General features: G+C 44.1%; 1 protein-coding gene across 2 annotated transcripts in view; it reads right to left on the bottom strand.

The window, feature by feature from the left end:
• Window positions 1-471: 471 nt before the first annotated feature.
• LOC144498984 (protein kinase C-binding protein NELL1-like) overlaps window positions 472-12,370 on the bottom strand; it is an 893,123-nt gene continuing 881,224 nt past the window's right edge. For both annotated transcript variants that reach the window (XM_078221009.1, XM_078221010.1), the window contains one exon: window positions 472-1,363. In XM_078221009.1, coding sequence (XP_078077135.1) covers window positions 1,313-1,363 — 51 coding nt within the window. In that variant the 3' untranslated portion in view covers window positions 472-1,312. The remainder of the gene's footprint in view (window positions 1,364-12,370) is intronic.

Raw genomic sequence — 12,370 nt, 5'->3', positions numbered from 1 at the left:
ATTTTTTTCCTTAATACCCAGAAAGTAAGTAAGTTCGAGTCCAAGTTCAGATGGGGTTGTCACAATGAAATGATGCAATGGCCTGAATTTCAACAAGGTTCTTCGAATCTCCTTGTGAAAAATGTCCATTTTTAGTCAGTGATCCCATTTCTCCTGATGGAATGGATGGTGAGAGTTTCTGTCTATCACCCACTATAGAAATCCCTGTGGAAATTCTTACCAGATTTTAGATAGTCATTGTTTTTCAATTTCTCCGGTATTTTGCGAGTCGATCGGCAAAATGGATTAATGGCAGTTTGAAATAAGTCGGGGAGTGATATCTAATACATCTTGAGTATGTGCATCTGTTAGATCCTGCAACTACCTAGAGTTAGAAATAGGCATACAACAACAGGAAAGGAACGTACAGAGAGTACACCTCGAACAAACAACACTACTTTTGAGAAATGGAACAGCTTTTTGCACAAGCTTCAGGTCGATTGTTTAATTCTGAGTGTTTTTGCAGCATACAACAAAATCAAACCTCTGCCCTTTTAGACATGCCTTACTATTCGCCTTGATCGCAACAACACCAGAAAAGCGACTGACTGCCATTTCAGGCGTGTCCTACCTTTCGATTGTGTTAAAAAAGAACGTGCATCTCGAGGTTGGTACTGTAGCTGCGGGCTACCCTACCTTGAAAGAACAGTGGGACTACTTGCCGTTATATTTCCGCAACCCATATTAAAAGCGTAAAATTGTTACACTGCGACCATTCTGGGTTCGTCGTCTGCGAGAACATCAATACGGTTAAAATACACGTCCCGTAGTCTCCTGTCTTTGTGCAACTGCTTTCTTCGTGACATTGGGCATTGGAGTTGAATGGAAGGTGATTTGTTCATTTGCTTGACAGAGAAACGCATGAATTTCAAAAGCGGCAAAGGACATTCAGTACTCAAAGGGTTAATACACAATATTACAGATAATCGATTTACTTAAAAACAGGACAACAAATTTGGACAGCTACTTAAGTCGTAAAGTCAGATAAAACAATCCAGTTCTCCACTTACAGCGAGCAAAATGCTGTAAAAACTATTGAAGTGTTGTTGTCGAAGAGTATGATCATGGAAGCTCCCAACCTTGAGTTGAAAGTGAAAGATTTCAAAGTGGATAGCCACAAAAGTGCAGGATAGTTCAACGACACACAGACTCTTGGAAATCTTGCTCCATTTGGTAGCTTTCGGTTCTACAATGTGAGGGTCTTTTTGCAGTATGTTTGAGTGATTACCTGCACCATCCGTACAGGGAGTTAGACCGGTCCATTCAAAGAGCATCAATTGTTGTAGAGGCAATCCACATCGACTGAGCAGCAAATATTCCCATTCTAGGCAAGAAAAGAAAAGTTAATGTTTCTCAGTGTTTCCCACATTATAGTTGAAAATATAATCTTCATCCATTCCTCTAATCAATAGCCTCCATTGTTTGTATGGTAGAGAAATGTATTCAAAACTTTTTCCCAAATAAAATGTGCAGATCTTAAACATCAGTGATGTACTATGATAGACGTTATAGGAAACAAACTGTGGGTGTGCATGATATGCAAAGAGATGCCTTGCTTATTTTTAATTAGCACTCAAACCTTAGACCATAAGACCATAAGACGTAGGAGCAGAATTAGGCCACTCGGCCCATCGAGTCTGCTCCGCCATTCAATCATGGCTGATATTTTTCTCATCCCCATTCTCCTGCTTTCTCCCCATAACCCCTGATCTCCTTATTAATCAAGAACCTATCTATCTCTGTCTTCAAGACACTCAATGACCTGGCTTCCACAGCCTTCTGCGGCAAAGAGTTCCACAGATTCACCACTCTCTGGCTATAATAAGATGTGGGTATCACTGGCTCTTACTTATTAGCCATGATTGCATGGCGGAGCAGACTCGATGGGCTGAATGGCTGAGGTACTTAATTCTGCTCCTATATCTTATGGTGAGGAATTTGTTAAGTGTGTCCCGGAAGGCTTTTTGGAACAATATGTGGATGGTCTGACTAGAGAGGGAGCTATACTGGACCTAGGACTAGGGAATGAGCCCGGACAGGTCATCAAAGTTGCAGTGGGGGAACATGTGGTGAATAGTAACCACAATTGCGTTAGCTTTCGGATGGAAAAGGACGAGTGTTATCCAAGGGTTAAGGTGCTAAATTGGGGAAAGGCTAACTACAACCAGATTAGGCAGGATTTGGAGGCTGTTGTTTGGGAGAGGCTGTTTGAGGGTAAATCCACATTTGGCATGTGGGAGTCTTTAAGAAGCAGTTGATCGGAGTGCAGGACAGGCATGTGCCTATGAAAAAGAAGGACAGGAAAGACAGGATTCAGGAACCGTGGATGACCAGTGAAATTGTGAGTCCAGTCAGAAAGAAAAAGGATGCATACTTGAGGTCTAGGCAATTAAAAACAGATGAAGCATTTGAAGAATACAGGGAAAGTAGAAAAGAGTTCAAACAGGGAGTTAGGAGGGCAAGAAGGGAGGGTCACGAAATGTCCTTGGCAGACAAGATTAAGGAGAATCCCAAGGCATTTTATACATATATTAGGAATAAGAGGGTAGCTAGAGAAAGAGTTGGTCCATTTAAGGACAAAGGAGGGAAATTATGTGTGGAACCAAAGGAAGTGGGTGAGATCCTTACTTTGCATCGGTATTCACAAAGGAGAGGGACACATCGATTGATGGTGTCTTGGAGGGGTGTGTAAACCCTTTAGAAAAGTCATCATTACGAGGGAGGAAGTGTTAGGTGAATTAAAAAACATTAAGTTGGACCAATCCCCAGGGCCAGATGGCATCTATCCCAGATTACTGAGGGAGACAAGAGATGAATGCATTACTACCTAAATGGCTGTAAATTGGGAGAGGGGAGCGTGCAGTGGGACCTGGGTGTTCTTGTGCATCAGTCACTGAAGGTAAGCATGCAGGTGCAGCAGGCAGTAAAGAAGGCAAATGGCATGTTGGCTTTCATTGTGAGAGGTTTTGAATACAGGAGCAGAGATGTGTTGTCGCAATTATACAGGGCCTTGGTGAGGCCACACCGAGAGTATTGTGTGCAGTTTTGGTCTCATTCTCTGAGGAAGGATGTTCTTGCTCTTGAGGGAGTGCAGCGAAGGTTCACCAGGCTGATTCCGGGGATGGCGGGACTGATGTATGAGGAGAGATTGACTAGGTTAGGATTGTTTACTCTGGAGTTCAGACGAATGAAGGGGGATCTCATAGAGACTTATAAAATTCTAATAGGACTAGACAGGGTAGATGCTGGGAGGATATGCCCCTTGGACATGGGCACTTTGCCCATTAGGCAGTGCCAGGGGGCACAAGCTGGCACTGCCAGGGTGCCCATGCCCAGAGGCACACTCCCCAATTGTCCCCCTTCATTCCGGCGAGGTATCCCATTAGTTCCCTGAATGTTGGGAGCTAGTGTAAACCCCGCCGGAATGAAGTACTCCGGGCGGGGTGGGAGATTCAATTGGGACCTGAAAGTTCCTGATAATCAACTGCTAAACATATTTAAAGTACATTTAAAAAAGATTCAAATGACTTACCTGCCTTCCTGCTGGTTTCCAGCTTGGTCTGACCAGTGACTGTTCGCCAGCTCTGGGAGATGTGCATGCGTTCCCGGCGCCTGCGCAAATCCCGGTACAAGGCCGGCGGCGCGCATCTCCCACCGCGACCCGCCAGAAAAGTTGTGGGTCACGATGAGAGAATCGTGGCCACTGTGTCCAGTTCTGGTCGCCGCACTACCAGAAGGACGTGGAGGCTTTGGAGCGAGTGCAGAAAAGGTTTACCATGATGTTGGCTGGTATGGAGGGTATTAGCTATGAGAAGGGATTGAATAAACTGGGATTGTTCTCCCTGGAAAGACGGAGGCTGAGGGGTGACCTGATAGAAGTTTATAAAATTATGAGAGGTACAGATAGGGTGAACAGTTGGAAGCTTTTTCCAAGGGCAGAAATGACAATTACAAGGGGGCACAAGATCAAGATAAGGGGGGAAACGTTCAGTGGAGGTGTGCAGGGGGGAAGTTTTTTACACACAAGATGGTGGGGGCCTGGAATGCACTGCCAAGTGAGGTGGTTGAGGCAGTTACGTTAGCCACATTTAAGACATATCTTGATAAGCATATGAACAAACGGGGAATAGAGGGATATAAGCGGTTGGTTAGATAGGTAAACATGATCGGCGCAGGTTTGGAGGGCCGAGGGGCCTGTTCCTGTGCTGTTCTTTGTTGTTATGGTCCTATGGCTCAACCAGTATTCCCTAACTGTCCTTGAGAAGGTGATGGTGAGCTGTCTTCTTGAGCTGCTGCAGTCCATGTGCAGTAGGAACACCCACAGAGCTGTTAGAAAGGGAGTTGAAGAGTTTTGACCCAGCGACAGTGAAGGAATGGCGATACTTACTTCCTGGTCAAAATGGTGAATGACTTAGAATCATAGAATCCCCACAGTGCAGCAGGAGGCCATTCGGCCCATTGAACCTGCACCGACCACAATCCCACCCACTTATCCCTGTAACCCAAGTATTTACTCTGCTAATCCCCTTGATAAAAAGGGGCAATTTAGCATGGCCAATCAACCTAACCTGCACATCTTTGGACTGTGGGGGGAAACTGGAACACCCGGAGGAAACCCACACAGACGTGAGGAGAACGTGCAAACTCCACACAGACAGTGACCCAAGGCCGGAATTGAACCCGGGTCCCTGGCACTGTGAGGCAGCAATGCTAACCATTGTGCCACCGTGCCGCTCCTCTTGTTGGAAGGAAACTTGCAAGTGGCGATGTTCTCATGCATCTGCTGCCTTTGCCCCTGCAGATGGTGGAGACTGTGGTTTGAAAGGTGTTATGGAAGGAGCCTTGGTGAATTGGTGCAGTGTATCCTGTAGATGGTACACACACTGCTGTCACTGTGCATCAGCAGTGGAGGAAGTGAATATGGGTGGTGAATGGGGTGCTTATCAAGCCGACCACTTTGTCTTAGATGGTGACGAGCTTCTTGTGTATTGTTGAAGCTGCACTCGTCCAGGCAAGTGGACAATATTCCATCACACTCCTGACTTGTGCCTTGTAGATAGTGGGTAGACTCTGGGGAGTCAGATGGTGAGTTACTCACTGCAGAATGCCCAACCTCTGACCAGCTTTTGTAACCACAGAAGTTATTAGGCTCATACAGGTCAGCTTCTGATCAATGGTAACCCCCAGAACGTTGATAGTCTTTGAACCTAATTGGAAATTCACACACTAAAGGTGAAATTGATCATTGGGGATGGTGAAATGGCAGCACATTGTACTTATTGTCTGATTTGTTTCATCATAGTGGAAAAGAAAATCCCTGAGGAGCGTGAAATGAGCTGCTGGTTCATCATCCACGGCTTTGCGTCCCCATCTAAGACCAGTTTCAGTCTGACTGTTCCCTTCGTGCCTAAATTGGAGGGTGTTTAGGTAACTTAAATAAGTCCAGGGAGCTTAGATTCTGATGAGCAATGGTCAAGCATTCCCCACAGACTGACAACCAACAGCAATTAATTCCAGACGTGAAGTTGTTCAAAATTCAGATCCACGCTTCAGATCAACATCAATTAACTGGCTGGCAAGTTCAAAGGCCAATAAATAAACGTTGTTAATCTATTACCAATATTCAATTGATGCTAAAGTTTTAATTTATTAGTGTCACAAGTAGGCTTATATTAACACTGCAATGACGTTACTGTGAAAATCCCCTAGACGCCATACTTTGGCGCCTGTTTGGGTACACTGAGGGAGAATTTAGCATGGCCAATGCACCTAACCAGCACGTCTTTCAGACTGTGGGAGGAAATCAGAGCACCCGGAGGAAACCCACGCAGACACGGGGAGAATGTGCAGACTCCACACAGACAGTGACTCAAGCCAGGAATCGAACCCAGGTCCCTGGCATTGTGAGGCAGCAGTGCTAACCACTGTGCCACCATGCCATCCTGCTTAGCAGTGCTAACATTGGTAAAATAAAGACTGTTTTCATAATCTCTTTCAAATATCTCACCACAGGAAGATTTTTCCCTCAGTTTAACTCAACATAGAAAAGTGAATCAATATTAACCATTCACATATATTTATGCAATAACAGATCTGACAAATTTACTCTGAAGTACAGTGAGTTTGATTGAACATGGAGCTATTGTCTGTGATGTAATATAACCATGGAATTCCGACAGTGCAGAAAGAGGCCATTCAGCCCATCGGGTCTGCACCAACTCTCAGAAAGAGTATCCTAACCAGGCTGTCCCCTCCGCCCGATCCCCATAACCCCGCACATTTACCATAACTAATCCATCTTTCCTGCACATCTTTGGACACTAAGGGCACTTTAGCATGGGGTCCTGCACATCTTTGGAGCATGGCAGGAAACTGGAGCACCCATTGGAAACCCACACAGATACGGGGAGAATGTGCATCCTCTGCACCTAAGGTCAGAATTGAACAAGTGTCCCTGGCATTGTGAGGTAGAAGTGCTAACCACTGTGCCACCGCGCCGCCCAATGTTGTGCACTTATCACTAAACTTAGTTATTAGTTGAGAAAGTGTTGCCATAGAATGAGATAAAATAGCAGAGACAAATAAAACATTTGCAATGAAATTAGTCCCTTTATTGAAACAGTTTAAAATTTAACTCATATTCCATGTCATTCCATTCTTCCTGTGCTGTCCCTCTTATGTCAAATATATCCCAATCCTTTCACTTCACTCATATCAACGCACCCCAACCTACCCCTCCTTCCTGTGCCATCACTATTCCCATTCCATCTCTCGCATGCCATCCGATCCCGGTCTCCCATCGCACATACCCCATGATGTTGTCCCCACTCCCATGTACTCACTCCACTCATAGTTACCCCTCCGTCAAAAGCACTGCTTTACTCTTGTGGAGTGGTCTATGTTTGGTGAGGTTGTTCTGTACACGTGTAGATTATAGTTGGTTAATTAGTTGTTTTATAATGTTGTATATTGAGAAAGAATGACTACAACAATGATTTTAACTACAATAATGGCAATATTAGTTTTAAAAAGCAATGGTGACTGAGAATTAAGCAAGCTGGCACTTTTGGTCAACTTGTAATTAAAAACAGTTGTGTGCCGTCGAGTTACGGTGAACCATGACCTGGTCTGGGAACTGTGATCTGAAGACTTCCTGTCTTGACCAAATATGGGAAGTTGTTTACTTTGAGTTAGACCTGATGGCACCGAGGTTTATGGACTCTATGTGGGCTACATGCTCCCTGAACCAAGCATAATAGAGCCGCTTGCAAGTAATTTAATTGGCTGTTTAAGTAATGTAATCAGTTTCCTTCGGGTGCTCTGGTTTCCTCTCCCATTCCAAAGATGTGCAGGTTAGGTGGATTGGCCATGCTACATTGCTCCTTGGTGTCAGGGAGATTAGCAGGGTAAATATGTGGTATTACGGGGATAGGGTCTGGGTGGGATTGCTGTCGGTGCAGGCTCCATGGGCCAAATGGAGTCTTTCTGCACTGTAGGGATCCTATGGTTCTATGATTCTTACACCATTGGCTGGGTGCCAGAGAATCTTCTGGAAAGTTGAAACAATTTTGGATAAAAGAGATGTGCAGTCCTTTGTCTCTGGCGCCAACTCTCGAAATCAGCCATCACAACAAGTGCCCTGAAGAACATCTTCAGAGTCCATGTGGATAGATTCTAAATTGGGAACGTACCTGGCCAGTTCTTTCTAAACCGGGTAGTATCTATTTTCAGTTGAAGAATTCGAGTTAATGTTCAGTTAAGAGTTGAAGTTCAGTAAAAGAGTAAAGGTGTTGCAACTGTTTTTAATTTGTGTTGGTACCTAAAGTTTAAATAAAGGGAGATTGTGAAGAGAATTAAGAATTGACTCCTGTCCTTGTTTGTCATGTTAAACTGGAATACTTGAAAGAGTTTGAATTAGTAGCCAAATAATAATGTAAAATTCTTGTATTGAGCGCACTTAGGCATTACCCATCAAATGAGTCCACCAATAGTTGCATCCCTTAAAATGATCAATTATAAGTGTCCAGACAGACTAAAACTGTATATTATTATTATAGACAACATCAATATCAATGTTTTAGAGTGAATGGCAAATGTTAGAAATCATAGAATCCCTACAGTGCAGGAGGAGGCCATTTGGCTCATCGAGTCTGCACCTACAACAATCCTACCTAGGCCTTATCCCCGTAACCCCACATAATTACTCTGCTAATCCCTCTAACCTACACATCCTAGGAACTGAGGGTTAATTTAGCATGGCCAATGCACCTAACCCACACATCTTTGGACTGTGGGAGGAAACTGGAGCTCGAAGGAAACCCACGCAGACACAGGGAGGACGTGCAAACTCCACACAGACAGTGACCCAAGCCGGGGATTGAATCCAGGTCCCTGGAACTGTGAGGCAGCAATGCTAACCATTAGGCCACAGTGCCTCTCATTGATGTTCTATAAAAAAATATTCTGGACGTTTCACATGGTTTTCAATTAAATGTAAAAATTGAATATTAGAAAATCGCTGACAGATTTATGAAATCTAATTGGAATATTTCAGTTTAAAATTAATTCAGCAGCAGCAATATGAAACCAAAATCACTAGCTTCTAGAAATTACAACGTTAATCTTTTAATCACAAATGTCAGCATTCAGTTTTTAATTCATTCTTTGCACCCGAATATTATTGGCAAGGCCAGCTTTTATCCACCCGTCCTCAATTGCTCTTGAGAAGGTGAGGCACCTTCTTGAATGGCGACAGTCCATCTTTTGTCGGTACACCCCGTTAGGAAGGGCGTTCCAGGATTTGGACCCAGTCACAAGGAAGGAATGGTGATATAACTCCAAGTCAGGATGCTATCTGACTGGGTGGGGAACCTGCAGGCTGTGGTTCTCCCATGTATCTGCTGCCTTTGGCTTTCTGGATGGTAGAGGTTGCAGATTTAGAAGGTGTTGCCATGGGACCTTTGGCAAGTTGCTGCAGAAACACACATCTTAAATGTTTAAGATAGATGGGGTGCTGGTCAAACAGGTTGCTTTGTCTTGGACAATATCAAGATTCCATCATGCTTTGAACTGTACTGGTTCAGGCAAGTGGAAAATATTCCATCACACTCCTGACTTCTGCCTTGTAGCTGTTAGACAGGATTTTGGGGAGGCAAGTCACTTCACAGAATTGTTGCAGTGTGAAAGGAGACCAATTGGCCCATCATAACTGCACCTGCTCTCTGAATGAACAATTCACCGAGTCCCATTCTCCTGTCTTCTCCTTGCACATTTCTCCTTTTCAAAAAAATGACTTTTGAATGTGTCAATTCAGCCTGCCTCTACCACACTCTCAGGTACAGCATTCTCATCTCCAGAACCATGACTACAAACCTCTTCTGCACTCTCTGCAAAGCATTCACATCCTTCCTATAGTGTGAAGCCTAGAATTGTATACAATATTCCAGCTGAAGTCTAACTAGTGCCTTGTATAAGTTCAGTATAACCTCCTTGCTTTTGTACTCTATATCCCCTATTAATTCTATATGCTTTATTAACTACTCTCTCCATCTATTCTGGTCACCCTATAATAGAAAGGATATTATTAAACTAGAAAGAGTGCAGAAAAGATTTACTAGGATGCTACCAGGACTTGATGGATTGAGTTATAAGGAGACTGGGACTTTTTTCTCTGGAGCATAGGAGGCTTGGGGGTGATCTTATAGAGGTCTGTAAAATAATGAGGGCATAGATCAGCTGGATAGTCAAACTCTTTCCCAAAGGTAGGGGAGTCTAAAACTAGAGGGCATAGGTTTAAGGTGAGAGGGAAGGGATACAAAAGGGTCCAGAGGGGCAATTTTTTCACGCAGAGGTGGTGAGTATCTGGAACAAGCTGCCAGAGATAGTAGTACAGGCGGCGACAATTTTGTCTTTTAAAAAGCGTTTAGATAGTTACATGAGTAAGATGGATAGAGGGATATGGGCCAAACGCGGGCAATTGGGACTAGCTTTGGGGTTTAAAAAAAAGGGGTGGCATGGACAGGTTGGGCCGAAGGGCCTGTTTCCATGCCGTAAACATCTATGACTCTATGACTCTATCCTGCCCCCTTTAATGATGTGTGGATGTTCTTGTGGCCACAATATTTGTATGGCCAGTCCAGATCAGTTTCTGGTCAATGGTAAGCCCAGGATGTTAAAGTTGATCAATTCAGCAATGGCAATGCCATTGAATGTTAAAGGGAGATGATTAGATTATTGGAGATGGTCACTGTCTGGCACTTGTATGGCATAAAGATTATTTGCCACACATCAATCCAAGCCTTAATGTTGTCCAGATCTTGCCGCAAGCAGGCACAGACTGAATCAAATGGTAAAGAACACCATGCAATTATCAGCGAACATCACCATTCTCACCTTTGATTCGATTTATTATTGTCACATGTATTAGCATAGAGTGAAAAGTATTGTTTCTTGCGCACTATACAGCCAAAGCATACCGTTCATAGAGAAGGAAAGGAGAGAATGCAGAATGTAGTGTTACAGTCACAGCTAGGGTGTAGAGAAAGATCAACTGAATGCAAGGTAGGTCCATTCAAAAGTCTGACGGCAGCAGGGAAGAAGCTGTCCTTGAGTCTGTTGATACGTGACCTCAGACTTTTGTATCTTTTTCCCGACGGAAGAAGGTGGAAAAGAGAATGTCCGGGGTGCGTGGGGAAGGTCCCTCTATCTTTGCAGCTGAAGATGAAAACCAAAAGAGCTGGAAATACTCAGCAGGTCTGACAGCATCTGTTCCTCAGTTCCAAAGAAGAATCACATTGGTCTCGAAACCTTAACACTGTTTCTCTCTCCACAGATGCTGCCAGACCTGCTGAGCTTTTCCAGCACTTTTTATTCTTAATTCAGATCCTGAGCAACTGCAGTGTTTTGCTTTCATTATAACAGCTGACACTATCCTGAGGGCCTAAGCACAACCCGGAGGGACCCCTGCAGCAATGTACTGGAACTGAGATGATTGGGTTGCAACAGCCACAAACATCTCGTTGTGTGCTGGGAATGACTCCAACAATGATTCCAATCAGTGTCAGTATATCAGTATCAGTCCAACGATGTGCGGGTTAGGTGAATTGGCTATGCTAAATTGCTCCTCAGTGTCCTGGGATGCTTGGTTAGAGGGATTAGCAGGGTAAACGTGTGGAGTTACAGGGATAGGGCCTTGGTGGTATTGTGGTTGGTGCAAATTTGATGGGCCAAATGGCCTCCTTCTGCACTGTGGGGATTCTATGGGATTTCTATGATTTGCCTTTCCAGAAGACACTCAGTAAGGTGCTACATAAGAGCTTATGACACAAAGTAAGAGCTCTTGGCATTGGGGGTAACATATTAACATTGATAGAGAATTGGATAAGCAACAAGAAGCAGAGGCCGAATTGGAAGGGCTCTGCATCTGAACAAAAATGGCATTGGAGTTCTGATTCCAGGACTCCTGCCCCTGAAGCCGCACCCACTATGTTCTCCAGAGTGGGGGAGGGGTGTGGTGGGTGAGGGGGCCAGAAGCAGGAAGTATTCCATACATCCCCAGTTCAGGGAGGCAGAGGCACATTTAATAAGGCAGCTGTTTTGACTCAGAAGCAATTTTAGATGCCCAGGTTTCCGAAGCATGGGCTGCAGACATTCAAGGGAAGGGTCTAAACCCACTGGAGTTCTCCAGAGAGGACATGTCCATGTTCCTCTCTATCTACCATATGCAGGAATGGTGGATAAACTCTGTGGAACAGTCAAGTTGTCGAATCATTTAAAGCCCTTGTCTTTTACATTTTGTAAAAATAATTGCCTGCTGTGTCCCTCAGTTGAAAATAAATTGGTGCGTGCAACTTCAATAAATGCTTGTTGACACAAGCCTGAGGTTTAACATTATAGGATCCCCGATGCCTGATTGCTTCTACAACCTACTGTTATTACAGTGGGGAGCCAGTGATTCACAGTTTGATTGACAGCTCCATGGAGTTATAAAAGGATTAACTGACCCTGGATGTGGGGCTATGAATATGAATGTTTGTTTTTATAGAGGATTAAGAATTGAAGGGATTTAAATGTATTAAATGAGCTTTTATGACTGAGAGTGTCTTTTAATATACTGAAGGCCACTAGATACTTAGAATTTTATTTTATTTTATCTCAGCGTAGCCCCTGAGGTCTGCCCCAGTGGATGAGTTCGCATCTTCTGACTTTGGACTCTTGACTTGGGAGCAAAAATCTTGATGTGGAGATGCCAGCGTTGGACTGGGGTAAACACAGTAAGAAGTTTAACGACACCAGGTTAAAGTGCAACAGGTTTATTTGGTAGCAAAAGCCA

Source organism: Mustelus asterias, chromosome 9 (assembly GCF_964213995.1).
Source record: "Mustelus asterias chromosome 9, sMusAst1.hap1.1, whole genome shotgun sequence".
Taxonomy (NCBI): Eukaryota; Metazoa; Chordata; class Chondrichthyes; order Carcharhiniformes; family Triakidae; genus Mustelus; species Mustelus asterias.
Note: the sequence above shows the minus strand (reverse complement) of the source record. Positions and strands in the feature narration are given on the sequence as shown.